This window comes from Oncorhynchus keta, chromosome 19 (genome assembly GCF_023373465.1).
Source record: "Oncorhynchus keta strain PuntledgeMale-10-30-2019 chromosome 19, Oket_V2, whole genome shotgun sequence".
Classification (NCBI taxonomy): domain Eukaryota; kingdom Metazoa; phylum Chordata; class Actinopteri; order Salmoniformes; family Salmonidae; genus Oncorhynchus; species Oncorhynchus keta.
In genome coordinates this window covers 35,877,022-35,896,038 of record NC_068439.1, presented here as the reverse complement: position 1 = coordinate 35,896,038, position 19,017 = coordinate 35,877,022, and the positions used below count along the sequence as shown (strand labels likewise).

The following is a 19,017-nucleotide window of genomic DNA, read 5'->3' as shown; positions in this document are numbered from 1 at the left end:
TGTGTGTGCAACATCTGACCTCATAGCAGTTGTGGCATTCAGGCTCTGGCTCAGTGAACTGCTGATTGGTGGGCGTAGACACGGAGGCAGCCTCCGACCACGCCGAGGAGGAGAGCAGCCCATCCGGCCCCATGTGGAGAGTGGCATACACCACCGAGACATCAGTCTGCTGCTCCAAAAACACACACAACACACCTGTTTACCACACACACGCATTATTAGAAAACAGAGCATATCTAAAGGAAAAACACCCAATAATTTCTGTTCAATATACATAAGAAAATGTATATTTACCTGGTAGCAGCCAAGGGTCACGTCCACAGACGTCTCATGGCGGAGGTGAGAAGCATACTGGGTCACCCTGCCAGCCATATACTGACAGAGAGAGACGATATGTTAAGGCCAAATGGAATAAGTGAAGAAAGCCTAATCTTGTACTATTTCGGTAGTATTTACATCTTACCAGGATCCAAGTGACGGACTGAACCTTGGTGGCACAGTAGGGGATGCCCTCTGGACTAAGCCTGGCTGTCTCCCTGGAGATGGCCCACACCAGTTGAGTCTCCAGGCCTCGAACCCTACTCACATGGTGCATCCTCACCACCACCTGCTGTGGAGAGAAACGACAAGTAACATCAACAAAACAACATCAGCCATCGCTGTAACATATTTCCATCAAGATCACATGACTCTGGCAATGTAAATTAGGACTAGATAGTTACAAAGACACATACCTGGGATCCCCCACGCATATAGGTGATAATGGGGCTGATGAACTGGAAAGTTCTCCAAGCTTTAGCCACCGGACCGGCATGGTTCTGCACAGGAGATGGGTGACATTACAATACATTCAGGTTAGAAACAGCTGATTACAGGAATTGTAACAGTGATGCGTGTGTGTGGGGGGGGGTCTCTTACTCTGATCACAACAGGCCCACAGTACAGGGGGCTAAACCTAATCGGTATCAACTGCCAATTACCAGTGGCCTCCTAAAGCAGACAACAAAGATTTTTTAGAATTAATATCTGGGATACTTTTCAAACATAATACCAAAAACGTTCTGAAAATTGTACCTCAAGGATAGTCGGTACATCTGGCACATCCTCAAGGATGATAGCAGCATCCTGGACATCAAGGATGACTGGCAGCAGTGGCACATCCAACTGGACCTCATCCAGTACATTTGATTCTAAAATTAGTAGCAGGGATACAAACAAACAATTGTCAGGACGTAAAACATATCAAGCTAGCTTGTAACGTCACTACTAGTAAAAGTCCAACAGTGCTTCGCTTAGCAACAATTATTAAAGTTAGCGTTAGCTTGCAAGTCTGTATCACAGAAATAAACATTTCACAAATTACATTTCCGATGCTGAATGTGGTAAAATAAGAAGTTTAAAACTCCACGTACCCTCTTCGAAGTCGCTGTCGCTGTCCACCTCCCGACGATCGCGAACCCTGCAAAACGGAAAAAGACAACAAAAACAACCCACAAATGAATTTAAACAACCTGTCGACGCAGAAGGCTGCCCAGGTCCTCGCACTCTCTCCATCAATCTTGAAAAGCACCCAGGCATTTTCCAGTCGATGTTTCAATCTCAGGTCTCAAAAATCAGTCAAGTTTGTTGTTGTTGAACAGCAAATTGAAGTTGTTCTTGTTTTCGAACAGAAAACGTTCAATAGAACGCCGATATGTTCTATCGGTTAGATGTCTCTTGGCAACACATATTTTAGAAAATTGCATATTTAAAAATGGACAGCTGTGTTGCCATAGAAATTAGTTTGGAACTCTATGGTTATCATTAGAATCCTATAAAATTCCTGGTTTTCGTTGTAATTATATCCTATGTTGTTGGAATAATATAAAACAAAAATACCAAATGTTTTTTTAAAGTCACTAGCTAGGTCAATGGCCCATTGAAATGTTTAGCTTGTTTCATGGAAGTTGTTGTTGAACTTCTGAAAGTCTAGGCTTTGGCTCAGTGGGCTATAAAGACTTGTGGAGCACAGACAACCAGGGTTAAAACATATGACCACATTCAGACAAGGGGGGCGAAGCCAAAGCCCACTGAGGTTGGAGAGCACTGTAGGATCTGCATAATAATCATACCTCTTTTATAAACAGGATATTATTATCATTGATTATGTCAAAGTGTATGTATGAATAAATCTGATTGAACTTTTTCATGGCAGGTTCACCTTTTGAAGCTGGGTGAGGTTCCCAAAGCGTGCTGTGCTCCCACTAAACTCAGTCCCATCTCTAGACTCTTCTACAACGACAACGTGATCCTAAAGAAGCATGAAGACATGGTGGTCAAGACCTGTGTATGCCTGTGACACCTGTGGCAACCCATCTATTCTACATCATTTTAATAAACTTCACTACCTTTGTTCCAAAATATATACCTTTGCAACCAGCAGTTGAAAGCAATAATCTGGCAATATGCAGATAAATAGATGTATCTACACTGTACAAAAAAATTAACGCGACATCCAACAATTTCAACGATATTACTGAGTTAAAGTTCATATAAGGCAATCAGTCAATTAAAATACATTCTTTAGACCCTAATCTATGGATTTCACATGACTGTGAATACAGATGTGCCTCTGTTGGTCACAGATACCTTTTTAAATGAAGACAGGGGTGTGGATTTGGGGCGGCAGGTAGCCTAGTGGTTAGTGTTGAGCCAGTAACCGAAAGATGCTGGATCCAATCCCCGAGCTGACAAGGTACAAATCTGTCATTCTGCCCCTGAACGTGACAGTTAACCCACTGTTTCCCGGGAAGGCCGTCATTGTAAGTAAGGATTTGTTCTTAACTGACTTGCCAAGTTAGAAAAAGGATAACAAGCCTTCTACTGTGATGGAGAATGCCTATATCCTCTGGGTTCCTGCATGAACACCACTGACCACGCTATGATCCAACGAGTGGTCAGTATGCACTACTACACCCACTCACATGAACGCTTACATTGTTTTCAGTTGGAAAGATGCTAAATGGCTTAGACATTAATGGGAAATATGGCAAATTGAAACAAAAATACCCAAGATACCAGAGTCTACAATGGCAGACTCTTAATGTAGAGTACCGATAGTGAGAAGTTACATTCAAGACTGAAACAATTGTGCCCTCTAGTGGTCGACTTTATACTATACCCCCTCTTTCCATGACAGACTGACCATGTAAATCCAGGTGAAAGCTATGATCCCATACTGATGTCACTTGTTCAATCCACTTCAATCAGTGTAGACGAAGGGAAGGAGACGGGTTAAAGAAAAAGTTTTAAGCATTGACACAATTGAGACATGGATTCTGTATGTGTGCCATTCAGAGGGTAAATGGGCAAGACAAAATATTTAAGTGCCTTTGAACGGTGTAAGGTAGTAGGTGTATAAAGAATGGTCCACCACTGTGGGAATCATTGGAGTGAACATGGGCCAGCATCCCTGTGGACACCTTGTAGAGTTCACGTCCCAGCAAATTGAGTCTGTTCTGAGCAACAGGGGTGCAACTCAATATTAGGAAGGTGTTCTTAATGTTTTGTAAACGCAGTGTATGTCGGCCTACATATTTTGAAATAGTACAGAATCACACATCACAATTCAAAGCCATAAAGTGTGGGCCTGTAGTACCTGTAAATCACCTAAACTTTGTTTTTCATTTCCATATGAAAAGAATAATGCATAATTGTTCATGTAATAGTGTAATATTAGCCTCATAACTCCAGGAATATGAAATAGTGATGAAATAATCAAGTAAATAAAAAGACAGAGACAAATGCTTTTGAACTACTAGTTATTTTATTTAAAAATGTAAAATTCAGTGCAAAGTAATGTAGTGCATTTGTGTCTAGACCCCTGTGTGGTGGCAAAGTGTCACAAGAATCCTGTGGGGAGAGAAAACAAGAGAATACATTAATTCAATGGGTGTTAACTAATCAGGGTTCAGTGAAGCACTTCAAGTCCTCAATTCCTAAGAGAAAGAGAGAGAAATGTGGCCTTTCAGATCTCTGCAGTAGGACTACATGCTGGCCATGAGGTTCTCCAGGTGGTATTCCAGGAGGTTGGAGAGCTCAGTGACCAGAGACACTGGGTTAAAGTACCAGGCCAGCTGCTGCCCAAACATGTCATCTAGCAGAGCCATCAGCCCACCCTGAAGAGAACACCACACAACACATAGATAATGGCTCTAAATTACTAGCTTATCAAGAGCAGAGAGACAATGAGAGTTACTCCTTGTAAAATGGCATCCTGTTATTCATGAAAAAGTAAAGAGGAAGTAAACTAGGAATAGGGAAGTAAACTCTTGAATCTTACATTGAGCAGCAGCAGGTATCTCTCGGCCTTTGGCTCAATGCTGGCAGCTACGGGCAGGAAGGAGTACAGGAGAGCGTACAGACGCTCCATGAACCCACCAGGGTGCTAATGGAAAGAGAGGAGAGAAGTTTAAGTGAAATTACAAATAGAGAGACATCGAAACATGTACCAGTGAGATGCTACTTACCACCATCAGGGACTTCTGAGCTGTCATCATCCCAAATAGCACCAGTTCAAAAAGGACATCTATCAGGTTAACATGATGGATCTAGGACAAGAAAACACGTTTGGAGAAAATAGGAATGATTTCAAATAGATCAGCTACTGTGATGTATAAAAGACATGCATGTGGAAGAACTCAAAGTGAGACTTGAAAGAGTTAATGAACTCACCTTTGCCTCAGCCAGCTCCCTCTCAATGTCAATCTGCTTGGAGGGGTCACTCAGGTAGTCCACAAAGTCGTTATAGGCACGGATGAATTCGGCCTCGTCCTATCACAAAGCAAAGAGCATTGACGTTAGTGAACAGAACACATTTCCCATCGAGGACGCTCTCTTTCCCTTGAATGAATAATGAGTTAGTGAGCTACCATGTGCTGGGCTTGAACCAGTGCGCCCATTAGGACCTTTCCTGCCACAAACAGATGGTTCCTGCTCAGGGTGGAACCAAGCAGGGTCTAGAGAAGAGGGAAGAGTTAGTGAGACACCCATCTTCCTCTTGGAGACAGACGGAACAAGAAGACACAGAGAGAAAAGGAAAAAGGAAGTCCACTCACAGTGAAGGCCTGGCGCAGGGAGACGAGCCTCAGGGCGATGTCCTCCACTCTCTTGGTGGTAAGGTAGAGGCTGTCGGAGGGAGGGAATGGAGCATGTCAACCATTAGGGTCAATGGGGATAACAGCATGGTGACCACTATCCTTCAGCATCTGGCAAGCCCAGACTACACAGACATTTAGAGGAACTCACTTTAGCAGAGGAACCTCCCTCTCCTCAGGCAGCAGGTCCTCCTCCCAGCCCTACAACAACAGAACAAACATTCAACATCAGTGACCAATGCAATGACATGACAAACAATGGGTCAATGGAAGGATCTTAATGCTACTAGTCAATAGTATGTGTACTGTAGGTGTGTGTGCAACATCTGACCTCATAGCAGTTGTGGCATTCAGGCTCTGGCTCAGTGAACTGCTGATTGGTGGGCGTAGACACGGAGGCAGCCTCCGACCACGCCGAGGAGGAGAGCAGCCCATCCGGCCCCATGTGGAGAGTGGCATACACCACCGAGACATCAGTCTGCTGCTCCAAAAACACACACAACACACCTGTTTACCACACACACGCATTATTAGAAAACAGAGCATATCTAAAGGAAAAACACCCAATAATTTCTGTTCAATATACATAAGAAAATGTATATTTACCTGGTAGCAGCCAAGGGTCACGTCCACAGACGTCTCATGGCGGAGGTGAGAAGCATACTGGGTCACCCTGCCAGCCATATACTGACAGAGAGAGACGATATGTTAAGGCCAAATGGAATAAGTGAAGAAAGCCTAATCTTGTACTATTTCGGTAGTATTTACATCTTACCAGGATCCAAGTGACGGACTGAACCTTGGTGGCACAGTAGGGGATGCCCTCTGGACTAAGCCTGGCTGTCTCCCTGGAGATGGCCCACACCAGTTGAGTCTCCAGGCCTCGAACCCTACTCACATGGTGCATCCTCACCACCACCTGCTGTGGAGAGAAACGACAAGTAACATCAACAAAACAACATCAGCCATCGCTGTAACATATTTCCATCAAGATCACATGACTCTGGCAATGTAAATTAGGACTAGATAGTTACAAAGACACATACCTGGGATCCCCCACGCATATAGGTGATAATGGGGCTGATGAACTGGAAAGTTCTCCAAGCTTTAGCCACCGGACCGGCATGGTTCTGCACAGGAGATGGGTGACATTACAATACATTCAGGTTAGAAACAGCTGATTACAGGAATTGTAACAGTGATGCGTGTGTGTGGGGGGTCTCTCTTACTCTGATCACAACAGGCCCACAGTACAGGGGGCTAAACCTAATCGGTATCAACTGCCAATTACCAGTGGCCTCCTAAAGCAGACAACAAAGATTTTTTAGAATTAATATCTGGGATACTTTTCAAACATAATACCAAAAACGTTCTGAAAATTGTACCTCAAGGATAGTCGGTACATCTGGCACATCCTCAAGGATGATAGCAGCATCCTGGACATCAAGGATGACTGGCAGCAGTGGCACATCCAACTGGACCTCATCCAGTACATTTGATTCTAAAATTAGTAGCAGGGATACAAACAAACAATTGTCAGGACGTAAAACATATCAAGCTAGCTTGTAACGTCACTACTAGTAAAAGTCCAACAGTGCTTCGCTTAGCAACAATTATTAAAGTTAGCGTTAGCTTGCAAGTCTGTATCACAGAAATAAACATTTCACAAATTACATTTCCGATGCTGAATGTGGTAAAATAAGAAGTTTAAAACTCCACGTACCCTCTTCGAAGTCGCTGTCGCTGTCCACCTCCCGACGATCGCGAACCCTGCAAAACGGAAAAAGACAACAAAAACAACCCACAAATGAATTTAAACAACCTGTCGACGCAGAAGGCTGCCCAGGTCCTCGCACTCTCTCCATCAATCTTGAAAAGCACCCAGGCATTTTCCAGTCGATGTTTCAATCTCAGGTCTCAAAAATCAGTCAAGTTTGTTGTTGTTGAACAGCAAATTGAAGTTGTTCTTGTTTTCGAACAGAAAACGTTCAATAGAACGCCGATATGTTCTATCGGTTAGATGTCTCTTGGCAACACATATTTTAGAAAATTGCATATTTAAAAATGGACAGCTGTGTTGCCATAGAAATTAGTTTGGAACTCTATGGTTATCATTAGAATCCTATAAAATTCCTGGTTTTCGTTGTAATTATATCCTATGTTGTTGGAATAATATAAAACAAAAATACCAAATGTTTTTTAAAGTCACTAGCTAGGTCAATGGCCCATTGAAATGTTTAGCTTGTTTCATGGAAGTTGTTGTTGAACTTCTGAAAGTCTAGGCTTTGGCTCAGTGGGCTATAAAGACTTGTGGAGCACAGACAACCAGGGTTAAAACATATGACCACATTCAGACAAGGGGGGCGAAGCCAAAGCCCACTGAGGTTGGAGAGCACTGTAGGATCTGCATAATAATCATACCTCTTTTATAAACAGGATATTATTATCATTGATTATGTCAAAGTGTATGTATGAATAAATCTGATTGAACTTTTTCATGGCAGGTTCACCTTTTGAAGCTGGGTGAGGTTCCCAAAGCGTGCTGTGCTCCCACTAAGCTCAGTCCCATCTCTAGACTCTTCTACAACGACAACGTGATCCTAAAGAAGCATGAAGACATGGTGGTCAAGACCTGTGTATGCCTGTGACACCTGTGGCAACCCATCTATTCTACATCATTTTAATAAACTTCACTACCTTTGTTCCAAAATATATACCTTTGCAACCAGCAGTTGAAAGCAATAATCTGGCAATATGCAGATAAATAGATGTATCTACACTGTACAAAAAAATTAACGCGACATCCAACAATTTCAACGATATTACTGAGTTAAAGTTCATATAAGGCAATCAGTCAATTAAAATACATTCTTTAGACCCTAATCTATGGATTTCACATGACTGTGAATACAGATGTGCCTCTGTTGGTCACAGATACCTTTTTAAATGAAGACAGGGGTGTGGATTTGGGGCGGCAGGTAGCCTAGTGGTTAGTGTTGAGCCAGTAACCGAAAGATGCTGGATCCAATCCCCGAGCTGACAAGGTACAAATCTGTCATTCTGCCCCTGAACGTGACAGTTAACCCACTGTTTCCCGGGAAGGCCGTCATTGTAAGTAAGGATTTGTTCTTAACTGACTTGCCAAGTTAGAAAAAGGATAACAAGCCTTCTACTGTGATGGAGAATGCCTATATCCTCTGGGTTCCTGCATGAACACCACTGACCACGCTATGATCCAACGAGTGGTCAGTATGCACTACTACACCCACTCACATGAACGCTTACATTGTTTTCAGTTGGAAAGATGCTAAATGGCTTAGACATTAATGGGAAATATGGCAAATTGAAACAAAAATACCCAAGATACCAGAGTCTACAATGGCAGACTCTTAATGTAGAGTACCGATAGTGAGAAGTTACATTCAAGACTGAAACAATTGTGCCCTCTAGTGGTCGACTTTATACTATACCCCCTCTTTCCATGACAGACTGACCATGTAAATCCAGGTGAAAGCTATGATCCCATACTGATGTCACTTGTTCAATCCACTTCAATCAGTGTAGACGAAGGGAAGGAGACGGGTTAAAGAAAAAGTTTTAAGCATTGACACAATTGAGACATGGATTCTGTATGTGTGCCATTCAGAGGGTAAATGGGCAAGACAAAATATTTAAGTGCCTTTGAACGGTGTAAGGTAGTAGGTGTATAAAGAATGGTCCACCACTGTGGGAATCATTGGAGTGAACATGGGCCAGCATCCCTGTGGACACCTTGTAGAGTTCACGTCCCAGCAAATTGAGTCTGTTCTGAGCAACAGGGGTGCAACTCAATATTAGGAAGGTGTTCTTAATGTTTTGTAAACGCAGTGTATGTCGGCCTACATATTTTGAAATAGTACAGAATCACACATCACAATTCAAAGCCATAAAGTGTGGGCCTGTAGTACCTGTAAATCACCTAAACTTTGTTTTTCATTTCCATATGAAAAGAATAATGCATAATTGTTCATGTAATAGTGTAATATTAGCCTCATAACTCCAGGAATATGAAATAGTGATGAAATAATCAAGTAAATAAAAAGACAGAGACAAATGCTTTTGAACTACTAGTTATTTTATTTAAAAATGTAAAATTCAGTGCAAAGTAATGTAGTGCATTTGTGTCTAGACCCCTGTGTGGTGGCAAAGTGTCACAAGAATCCTGTGGGGAGAGAAAACAAGAGAATACATTAATTCAATGGGTGTTAACTAATCAGGGTTCAGTGAAGCACTTCAAGTCCTCAATTCCTAAGAGAAAGAGAGAGAAATGTGGCCTTTCAGATCTCTGCAGTAGGACTACATGCTGGCCATGAGGTTCTCCAGGTGGTATTCCAGGAGGTTGGAGAGCTCAGTGACCAGAGACACTGGGTTAAAGTACCAGGCCAGCTGCTGCCCAAACATGTCATCTAGCAGAGCCATCAGCCCACCCTGAAGAGAACACCACACAACACATAGATAATGGCTCTAAATTACTAGCTTATCAAGAGCAGAGAGACAATGAGAGTTACTCCTTGTAAAATGGCATCCTGTTATTCATGAAAAAGTAAAGAGGAAGTAAACTAGGAATAGGGAAGTAAACTCTTGAATCTTACATTGAGCAGCAGCAGGTATCTCTCGGCCTTTGGCTCAATGCTGGCAGCTACGGGCAGGAAGGAGTACAGGAGAGCGTACAGACGCTCCATGAACCCACCAGGGTGCTAATGGAAAGAGAGGAGAGAAGTTTAAGTGAAATTACAAATAGAGAGACATCGAAACATGTACCAGTGAGATGCTACTTACCACCATCAGGGACTTCTGAGCTGTCATCATCCCAAATAGCACCAGTTCAAAAAGGACATCTATCAGGTTAACATGATGGATCTAGGACAAGAAAACACGTTTGGAGAAAATAGGAATGATTTCAAATAGATCAGCTACTGTGATGTATAAAAGACATGCATGTGGAAGAACTCAAAGTGAGACTTGAAAGAGTTAATGAACTCACCTTTGCCTCAGCCAGCTCCCTCTCAATGTCAATCTGCTTGGAGGGGTCACTCAGGTAGTCCACAAAGTCGTTATAGGCACGGATGAATTCGGCCTCGTCCTATCACAAAGCAAAGAGCATTGACGTTAGTGAACAGAACACATTTCCCATCGAGGACGCTCTCTTTCCCTTGAATGAATAATGAGTTAGTGAGCTACCATGTGCTGGGCTTGAACCAGTGCGCCCATTAGGACCTTTCCTGCCACAAACAGATGGTTCCTGCTCAGGGTGGAACCAAGCAGGGTCTAGAGAAGAGGGAAGAGTTAGTGAGACACCCATCTTCCTCTTGGAGACAGACGGAACAAGAAGACACAGAGAGAAAAGGAAAAAGGAAGTCCACTCACAGTGAAGGCCTGGCGCAGGGAGACGAGCCTCAGGGCGATGTCCTCCACTCTCTTGGTGGTAAGGTAGAGGCTGTCGGAGGGAGGGAATGGAGCATGTCAACCATTAGGGTCAATGGGGATAACAGCATGGTGACCACTATCCTTCAGCATCTGGCAAGCCCAGACTACACAGACATTTAGAGGAACTCACTTTAGCAGAGGAACCTCCCTCTCCTCAGGCAGCAGGTCCTCCTCCCAGCCCTACAACAACAGAACAAACATTCAACATCAGTGACCAATGCAATGACATGACAAACAATGGGTCAATGGAAGGATCTTAATGCTACTAGTCAATAGTATGTGTACTGTAGGTGTGTGTGCAACATCTGACCTCATAGCAGTTGTGGCATTCAGGCTCTGGCTCAGTGAACTGCTGATTGGTGGGCGTAGACACGGAGGCAGCCTCCGACCACGCCGAGGAGGAGAGCAGCCCATCCGGCCCCATGTGGAGAGTGGCATACACCACCGAGACATCAGTCTGCTGCTCCAAAAACACACACAACACACCTGTTTACCACACACACGCATTATTAGAAAACAGAGCATATCTAAAGGAAAAACACCCAATAATTTCTGTTCAATATACATAAGAAAATGTATATTTACCTGGTAGCAGCCAAGGGTCACGTCCACAGACGTCTCATGGCGGAGGTGAGAAGCATACTGGGTCACCCTGCCAGCCATATACTGACAGAGAGAGACGATATGTTAAGGCCAAATGGAATAAGTGAAGAAAGCCTAATCTTGTACTATTTCGGTAGTATTTACATCTTACCAGGATCCAAGTGACGGACTGAACCTTGGTGGCACAGTAGGGGATGCCCTCTGGACTAAGCCTGGCTGTCTCCCTGGAGATGGCCCACACCAGTTGAGTCTCCAGGCCTCGAACCCTACTCACATGGTGCATCCTCACCACCACCTGCTGTGGAGAGAAACGACAAGTAACATCAACAAAACAACATCAGCCATCGCTGTAACATATTTCCATCAAGATCACATGACTCTGGCAATGTAAATTAGGACTAGATAGTTACAAAGACACATACCTGGGATCCCCCACGCATATAGGTGATAATGGGGCTGATGAACTGGAAAGTTCTCCAAGCTTTAGCCACCGGACCGGCATGGTTCTGCACAGGAGATGGGTGACATTACAATACATTCAGGTTAGAAACAGCTGATTACAGGAATTGTAACAGTGATGCGTGTGTGTGGGGGGTCTCTTACTCTGATCACAACAGGCCCACAGTACAGGGGGCTAAACCTAATCGGTATCAACTGCCAATTACCAGTGGCCTCCTAAAGCAGACAACAAAGATTTTTTAGAATTAATATCTGGGATACTTTTCAAACATAATACCAAAAACGTTCTGAAAATTGTACCTCAAGGATAGTCGGTACATCTGGCACATCCTCAAGGATGATAGCAGCATCCTGGACATCAAGGATGACTGGCAGCAGTGGCACATCCAACTGGACCTCATCCAGTACATTTGATTCTAAAATTAGTAGCAGGGATACAAACAAACAATTGTCAGGACGTAAAACATATCAAGCTAGCTTGTAACGTCACTACTAGTAAAAGTCCAACAGTGCTTCGCTTAGCAACAATTATTAAAGTTAGCGTTAGCTTGCAAGTCTGTATCACAGAAATAAACATTTCACAAATTACATTTCCGATGCTGAATGTGGTAAAATAAGAAGTTTAAAACTCCACGTACCCTCTTCGAAGTCGCTGTCGCTGTCCACCTCCCGACGATCGCGAACCCTGCAAAACGGAAAAAGACAACAAAAACAACCCACAAATGAATTTAAACAACCTGTCGACGAAGAAGGCTGCCCAGGTCCTCGCACTCTCTCCATCAATCTTGAAAAGCACCCAGGCATTTTCCAGTCGATGTTTCAATCTCAGGTCTCAAAAATCAGTCAAGTTTGTTGTTGTTGAACAGCAAATTGAAGTTGTTCTTGTTTTCGAACAGAAAACGTTCAATAGAACGCCGATATGTTCTATCGGTTAGATGTCTCTTGGCAACACATATTTTAGAAAATTGCATATTTAAAAATGGACAGCTGTGTTGCCATAGAAATTAGTTTGGAACTCTATGGTTATCATTAGAATCCTATAAAATTCCTGGTTTTCGTTGTAATTATATCCTATGTTGTTGGAATAATATAAAACAAAAATACCAAATGTTTTTTTAAAGTCACTAGCTAGGTCAATGGCCCATTGAAATGTTTAGCTTGTTTCATGGAAGTTGTTGTTGAACTTCTGAAAGTCTAGGCTTTGGCTCAGTGGGCTATAAAGACTTGTGGAGCACAGACAACCAGGGTTAAAACATATGACCACATTCAGACAAGGGGGGCGAAGCCAAAGCCCACTGAGGTTGGAGAGCACTGTAGGATCTGCATAATAATCATACCTCTTTTATAAACAGGATATTATTATCATTGATTATGTCAAAGTGTATGTATGAATAAATCTGATTGAACTTTTTCATGGCAGGTTCACCTTTTGAAGCTGGGTGAGGTTCCCAAAGCGTGCTGTGCTCCCACTAAACTCAGTCCCATCTCTAGACTCTTCTACAACGACAACGTGATCCTAAAGAAGCATGAAGACATGGTGGTCAAGACCTGTGTATGCCTGTGACACCTGTGGCAACCCATCTATTCTACATCATTTTAATAAACTTCACTACCTTTGTTCCAAAATATATACCTTTGCAACCAGCAGTTGAAAGCAATAATCTGGCAATATGCAGATAAATAGATGTATCTACACTGTACAAAAAAATTAACGCGACATCCAACAATTTCAACGATATTACTGAGTTAAAGTTCATATAAGGCAATCAGTCAATTAAAATACATTCTTTAGACCCTAATCTATGGATTTCACATGACTGTGAATACAGATGTGCCTCTGTTGGTCACAGATACCTTTTTAAATGAAGACAGGGGTGTGGATTTGGGGCGGCAGGTAGCCTAGTGGTTAGTGTTGAGCCAGTAACCGAAAGATGCTGGATCCAATCCCCGAGCTGACAAGGTACAAATCTGTCATTCTGCCCCTGAACGTGACAGTTAACCCACTGTTTCCCGGGAAGGCCGTCATTGTAAGTAAGGATTTGTTCTTAACTGACTTGCCAAGTTAGAAAAAGGATAACAAGCCTTCTACTGTGATGGAGAATGCCTATATCCTCTGGGTTCCTGCATGAACACCACTGACCACGCTATGATCCAACGAGTGGTCAGTATGCACTACTACACCCACTCACATGAACGCTTACATTGTTTTCAGTTGGAAAGATGCTAAATGGCTTAGACATTAATGGGAAATATGGCAAATTGAAACAAAAATACCCAAGATACCAGAGTCTACAATGGCAGACTCTTAATGTAGAGTACCGATAGTGAGAAGTTACATTCAAGACTGAAACAATTGTGCCCTCTAGTGGTCGACTTTATACTATACCCCTCTTTCCATGACAGACTGACCATGTAAATCCAGGTGAAAGCTATGATCCCATACTGATGTCACTTGTTCAATCCACTTCAATCAGTGTAGACGAAGGGAAGGAGACGGGTTAAAGAAAAAGTTTTAAGCATTGACACAATTGAGACATGGATTCTGTATGTGTGCCATTCAGAGGGTAAATGGGCAAGACAAAATATTTAAGTGCCTTTGAACGGTGTAAGGTAGTAGGTGTATAAAGAATGGTCCACCACTGTGGGAATCATTGGAGTGAACATGGGCCAGCATCCCTGTGGACACCTTGTAGAGTTCACGTCCCAGCAAATTGAGTCTGTTCTGAGCAACAGGGGTGCAACTCAATATTAGGAAGGTGTTCTTAATGTTTTGTAAACGCAGTGTATGTCGGCCTACATATTTTGAAATAGTACAGAATCACACATCACAATTCAAAGCCATAAAGTGTGGGCCTGTAGTACCTGTAAATCACCTAAACTTTGTTTTTCATTTCCATATGAAAAGAATAATGCATAATTGTTCATGTAATAGTGTAATATTAGCCTCATAACTCCAGGAATATGAAATAGTGATGAAATAATCAAGTAAATAAAAAGACAGAGACAAATGCTTTTGAACTACTAGTTATTTTATTTAAAAATGTAAAATTCAGTGCAAAGTAATGTAGTGCATTTGTGTCTAGACCCCTGTGTGGTGGCAAAGTGTCACAAGAATCCTGTGGGGAGAGAAAACAAGAGAATACATTAATTCAATGGGTGTTAACTAATCAGGGTTCAGTGAAGCACTTCAAGTCCTCAATTCCTAAGAGAAAGAGAGAGAAATGTGGCCTTTCAGATCTCTGCAGTAGGACTACATGCTGGCCATGAGGTTCTCCAGGTGGTATTCCAGGAGGTTGGAGAGCTCAGTGACCAGAGACACTGGGTTAAAGTACCAGGCCAGCTGCTGCCCAAACATGTCATCTAGCAGAGCCATCAGCCCACCCTGAAGAGAACACCACACAACACATAGATAATGGCTCTAAATTACTAGCTTATCAAGAGCAGAGAGACAATGAGAGTTACTCCTTGTAAAATGGCATCCTGTTATTCATGAAAAAGTAAAGAGGAAGTAAACTAGGAATAGGGAAGTAAACTCTTGAATCTTACATTGAGCAGCAGCAGGTATCTCTCGGCCTTTGGCTCAATGCTGGCAGCTACGGGCAGGAAGGAGTACAGGAGAGCGTACAGACGCTCCATGAACCCACCAGGGTGCTAATGGAAAGAGAGGAGAGAAGTTTAAGTGAAATTACAAATAGAGAGACATCGAAACATGTACCAGTGAGATGCTACTTACCACCATCAGGGACTTCTGAGCTGTCATCATCCCAAATAGCACCAGTTCAAAAAGGACATCTATCAGGTTAACATGATGGATCTAGGACAAGAAAACACGTTTGGAGAAAATAGGAATGATTTCAAATAGATCAGCTACTGTGATGTATAAAAGACATGCATGTGGAAGAACTCAAAGTGAGACTTGAAAGAGTTAATGAACTCACCTTTGCCTCAGCCAGCTCCCTCTCAATGTCAATCTGCTTGGAGGGGTCACTCAGGTAGTCCACAAAGTCGTTATAGGCACGGATGAATTCGGCCTCGTCCTATCACAAAGCAAAGAGCATTGACGTTAGTGAACAGAACACATTTCCCATCGAGGACGCTCTCTTTCCCTTGAATGAATAATGAGTTAGTGAGCTACCATGTGCTGGGCTTGAACCAGTGCGCCCATTAGGACCTTTCCTGCCACAAACAGATGGTTCCTGCTCAGGGTGGAACCAAGCAGGGTCTAGAGAAGAGGGAAGAGTTAGTGAGACACCCATCTTCCTCTTGGAGACAGACGGAACAAGAAGACACAGAGAGAAAAGGAAAAAGGAAGTCCACTCACAGTGAAGGCCTGGCGCAGGGAGACGAGCCTCAGGGCGATGTCCTCCACTCTCTTGGTGGTAAGGTAGAGGCTGTCGGAGGGAGGGAATGGAGCATGTCAACCATTAGGGTCAATGGGGATAACAGCATGGTGACCACTATCCTTCAGCATCTGGCAAGCCCAGACTACACAGACATTTAGAGGAACTCACTTTAGCAGAGGAACCTCCCTCTCCTCAGGCAGCAGGTCCTCCTCCCAGCCCTACAACAACAGAACAAACATTCAACATCAGTGACCAATGCAATGACATGACAAACAATGGGTCAATGGAAGGATCTTAATGCTACTAGTCAATAGTATGTGTACTGTAGGTGTGTGTGCAACATCTGACCTCATAGCAGTTGTGGCATTCAGGCTCTGGCTCAGTGAACTGCTGATTGGTGGGCGTAGACACGGAGGCAGCCTCCGACCACGCCGAGGAGGAGAGCAGCCCATCCGGCCCCATGTGGAGAGTGGCATACACCACCGAGACATCAGTCTGCTGCTCCAAAAACACACACAACACACCTGTTTACCACACACACGCATTATTAGAAAACAGAGCATATCTAAAGGAAAAACACCCAATAATTTCTGTTCAATATACATAAGAAAATGTATATTTACCTGGTAGCAGCCAAGGGTCACGTCCACAGACGTCTCATGGCGGAGGTGAGAAGCATACTGGGTCACCCTGCCAGCCATATACTGACAGAGAGAGACGATATGTTAAGGCCAAATGGAATAAGTGAAGAAAGCCTAATCTTGTACTATTTCGGTAGTATTTACATCTTACCAGGATCCAAGTGACGGACTGAACCTTGGTGGCACAGTAGGGGATGCCCTCTGGACTAAGCCTGGCTGTCTCCCTGGAGATGGCCCACACCAGTTGAGTCTCCAGGCCTCGAACCCTACTCACATGGTGCATCCTCACCACCACCTGCTGTGGAGAGAAACGACAAGTAACATCAACAAAACAACATCAGCCATCGCTGTAACATATTTCCATCAAGATCACATGACTCTGGCAATGTAAATTAGGACTAGATAGTTACAAAGACACATACCTGGGATCCCCCACGCATATAGGTGATAATGGGGCTGATGAACTGGAAAGTTCTCCAAGCTTTAGCCACCGGACCGGCATGGTTCTGCACAGGAGATGGGTGACATTACAATACATTCAGGTTAGAAACAGCTGATTACAGGAATTGTAACAGTGATGCGTGTGTGTGTGTATGTGTGTGGGGGGGGTCTCTTACTCTGATCACAACAGGCCCACAGTACAGGGGGCTAAACCTAATCGGTATCAACTGCCAATTACCAGTGGCCTCCTAAAGCAGACAACAAAGATTTTTAGAATTAATATCTGGGATACTTTTCAAACATAATACCAAAAACGTTCTGAAAATTGTACCTCAAGGATAGTCGGTACATCTGGCACATCCTCAAGGATGATAGCAGCATCCTGGACATCAAGGATGACTGGCAGCAGTGGCACATCCAACTGGACCTCATCCAGTACATTTGATTCTAAAATTAGTAGCAGGGATACAAACAAACAATTGTCAGGACGTAAAACATATCAAGCTAGCTTGTAACGTCACTACTAGTAAAAGTCCAACAGTGCTTCGCTTAGCAACAATTATTAAAGTTAGCGTTAGCTTGCAAGTCTGTATCACAGAAATAAACATTTCACAAATTACATTTCCGATGCTGAATGTGGTAAAATAAGAAGTTTAAAACTCCACGTACCCTCTTCGAAGTCGCTGTCGCTGTCCACCTCCCGACGATCGCGAACCCTGCAAAACGGAAAAAGACAACAAAAACAACCCACAAATGAATTTAAACAACCTGTCGACGAAGAAGGCTGCCCAGGTCCTCGCACTCTCTCCATCAATCTTGAAAAGCACCCAGGCATTTTCCAGTCGATGTTTCAATCTCAGGTCTCAAAAATCAGTCAAGTTTGTTGTTGTTGAACAGCAAATTGAAGTTGTTCTTGTTTTCGAACAGAAAACGTTCAATAGAACGCCGATATGTTCTATCGGTTAGATGTCTCTTGGCAACACATATTTTAGAAAATTGCATATTTAAAAATGGACAGCTGTGTTGCCATAGAAATTAGTTTGGAACTCTATGGTTATCATTAGAATCCTATAAAATTCCTGGTTTTCGTTGTAATTATATCCTATGTTGTTGGAATAATATAAAACAAAAATACCAAATGTTTTTTAAAGTCACTAGCTAGGTCAATGGCCCATTGAAATGTTTAGCTTGTTTCATGGAAGTTGTTGTTGAACTTCTGAAAGTCTAGGCTTTGGCTCAGTGGGCTATAAAGACTTGTGGAGCACAGACAACCAGGGTTAAAACATATGACCACATTCAGACAAGGGGGGCGAAGCCAAAGCCCACTGAGGTTGGAGAGCACTGTAGGATCTGCATAATAATCATACCTCTTTTATAAACAGGATATTATTATCATTGATTATGTCAAAGTGTATGTATGAATAAATCTGATTGAACTTTTTCATGGCAGGTTCACCTTTTGAAGCTGGGTGAGGTTCCCAAAGCGTGCTGTGCTCCCACTAAGCTCAGTCCCATCTCTAGACTCTTCTACAACGAGATCCTAAAGAAGCATGAAGACATGGTGGTCAAGACCTGTGTATGCCTGTGACACCTGTGGCAACCCATCTATTCTACATCATTTTAATAAACTTCACTACCTTTGTTCCAAAATATATACCTTTGCAACCAGCAGTTGAAAGCAATAATCTGGCAATATGCAGATAAATAGATGTATCTACACTGTACAAAAAAATTAACGCGACATCCAACAATTTCAACGATATTACTGAGTTAAAGTTCATATAAGGCAATCAGTCAATTAAAATACATTCTTTAGACCCTAATCTATGGATTTCACATGACTGTGAATACAGATGTGCCTCTGTTGGTCACAGATACCTTTTTAAATGAAGACAGGGGTGTGGATTTGGGGCGGCAGGTAGCCTAGTG

General features: G+C 43.0%; 4 protein-coding genes across 60 annotated transcripts in view; 1 reads left to right on the top strand and 3 right to left on the bottom strand.

Moving 5' to 3' along the window:
- The window catches only part of LOC127909374 (uncharacterized), a 26,379-nt gene extending 23,700 nt beyond the window's left edge, over positions 1 to 2,679 (bottom strand). For all 3 annotated transcript variants that reach the window (XM_052470399.1, XM_052470397.1, XM_052470395.1), the window contains exon 1: positions 2,629 to 2,679. The gene's annotated coding sequence lies outside the window, so the exon portion shown is untranslated. The remainder of the gene's footprint in view (positions 1 to 2,628) is intronic.
- The window catches only part of LOC118398147 (piggyBac transposable element-derived protein 4-like), a 94,872-nt gene extending 76,203 nt beyond the window's left edge, over positions 1 to 18,669 (top strand). For 26 of the 43 annotated variants that reach the window (XR_008070976.1, XR_008070972.1, XR_008070975.1 and 23 more), the window contains 2 exons: positions 2,195 to 2,935; positions 7,640 to 7,780. The gene's annotated coding sequence lies outside the window, so the exon portion shown is untranslated. Of the gene's footprint in view, positions 1 to 2,194; positions 2,936 to 7,639; positions 8,381 to 13,083; positions 14,047 to 18,538 lie in introns of those variants that run through there. The other 17 variants (XR_008070953.1, XR_008070951.1, XR_008070948.1 and 14 more) reach the window with 8 other exon arrangements.
- LOC127909373 (uncharacterized) overlaps positions 1 to 19,017 on the bottom strand; it is a 20,728-nt gene extending 1,711 nt beyond the window's left edge. Inside the window, exons 1-14 of one of the 8 annotated variants that reach the window (XM_052470356.1) lie at positions 6,859 to 7,024; positions 6,521 to 6,636; positions 6,365 to 6,436; positions 6,182 to 6,265; positions 5,911 to 6,057; positions 5,742 to 5,822; positions 5,467 to 5,616; positions 5,287 to 5,336; positions 5,097 to 5,166; positions 4,911 to 4,997; positions 4,714 to 4,812; positions 4,509 to 4,589; positions 4,322 to 4,426; positions 3,514 to 3,891 (exon numbers count right to left, since the gene is read on the bottom strand). In XM_052470356.1, the coding sequence (XP_052326316.1) occupies positions 3,757 to 3,891; positions 4,322 to 4,426; positions 4,509 to 4,589; positions 4,714 to 4,812; positions 4,911 to 4,997; positions 5,097 to 5,166; positions 5,287 to 5,336; positions 5,467 to 5,616; positions 5,742 to 5,822; positions 5,911 to 6,057; positions 6,182 to 6,265; positions 6,365 to 6,436; positions 6,521 to 6,636; positions 6,859 to 7,024 (1,443 nt within the window). In that variant the 3' untranslated portion in view covers positions 3,514 to 3,756. Of the gene's footprint in view, positions 1 to 19; positions 170 to 294; positions 376 to 463; positions 611 to 734; positions 819 to 918; positions 991 to 1,074; positions 1,191 to 1,412; positions 1,579 to 3,513; positions 3,892 to 4,321; positions 4,427 to 4,508; positions 4,590 to 4,713; positions 4,813 to 4,910; positions 4,998 to 5,096; positions 5,167 to 5,286; positions 5,337 to 5,466; positions 5,617 to 5,741; positions 5,823 to 5,910; positions 6,058 to 6,181; positions 6,266 to 6,364; positions 6,437 to 6,520; positions 6,637 to 6,858; positions 7,025 to 7,645; positions 7,777 to 8,073; positions 8,125 to 13,517; positions 13,569 to 18,966 lie in introns of those variants that run through there. The other 7 variants (XM_052470361.1, XM_052470362.1, XM_052470360.1 and 4 more) reach the window with 7 other exon arrangements.
- Positions 8,959 to 18,201, bottom strand: LOC127909375 (uncharacterized). Of its 6 annotated transcripts, none has more exons than XM_052470407.1 (14): positions 12,302 to 12,954; positions 11,964 to 12,079; positions 11,808 to 11,879; positions 11,627 to 11,710; positions 11,356 to 11,502; positions 11,187 to 11,267; positions 10,912 to 11,061; positions 10,732 to 10,781; positions 10,542 to 10,611; positions 10,356 to 10,442; positions 10,159 to 10,257; positions 9,954 to 10,034; positions 9,767 to 9,871; positions 8,959 to 9,336 (listed from the first exon to the last, which is right to left on the bottom strand). In XM_052470407.1, exons 1-14 carry the CDS (start codon positions 12,465 to 12,467, stop codon positions 9,202 to 9,204), a joined length of 1,443 nt encoding a protein of 480 aa, XP_052326367.1. In that variant the 5' UTR covers positions 12,468 to 12,954; the 3' UTR covers positions 8,959 to 9,201. The 6 variants fall into 6 exon arrangements, with proteins under 6 accessions (XP_052326367.1, XP_052326369.1, XP_052326372.1 ...); XM_052470408.1 differs by lacking the exons at positions 8,959 to 9,336; positions 9,767 to 9,871; positions 9,954 to 10,034; ... (9 more) ...; positions 11,964 to 12,079; positions 12,302 to 12,954 and adding exons at positions 14,402 to 14,779; positions 15,210 to 15,314; positions 15,397 to 15,477; ... (9 more) ...; positions 17,420 to 17,535; positions 17,758 to 18,201; XM_052470409.1 differs by lacking the exon at positions 10,356 to 10,442.

What these genes read in the sequence shown, in the direction of transcription:
- LOC127909375 (XM_052470408.1), bottom strand. Translation starts at nt 17,923, where the DNA reads ATGCCTGGGTGCTTTTCAAGATTGATGGAGAGAGTGCGAGGACCTGGG. An exon ending in AGTCCGTCACTTGGATCCTG is followed by an intron (nt 16,711 to 16,798) that starts GTAAGATGTAAA and finishes TCTCTCTGTCAG; the next exon opens with TATATGGCTGGCAGGGTGAC. An exon ending in GATACCTGCTGCTGCTCAAT is followed by an intron (nt 14,780 to 15,209) that starts GTAAGATTCAAG and finishes CTCTCCCCACAG; the next exon opens with GATTCTTGTGACACTTTGCC.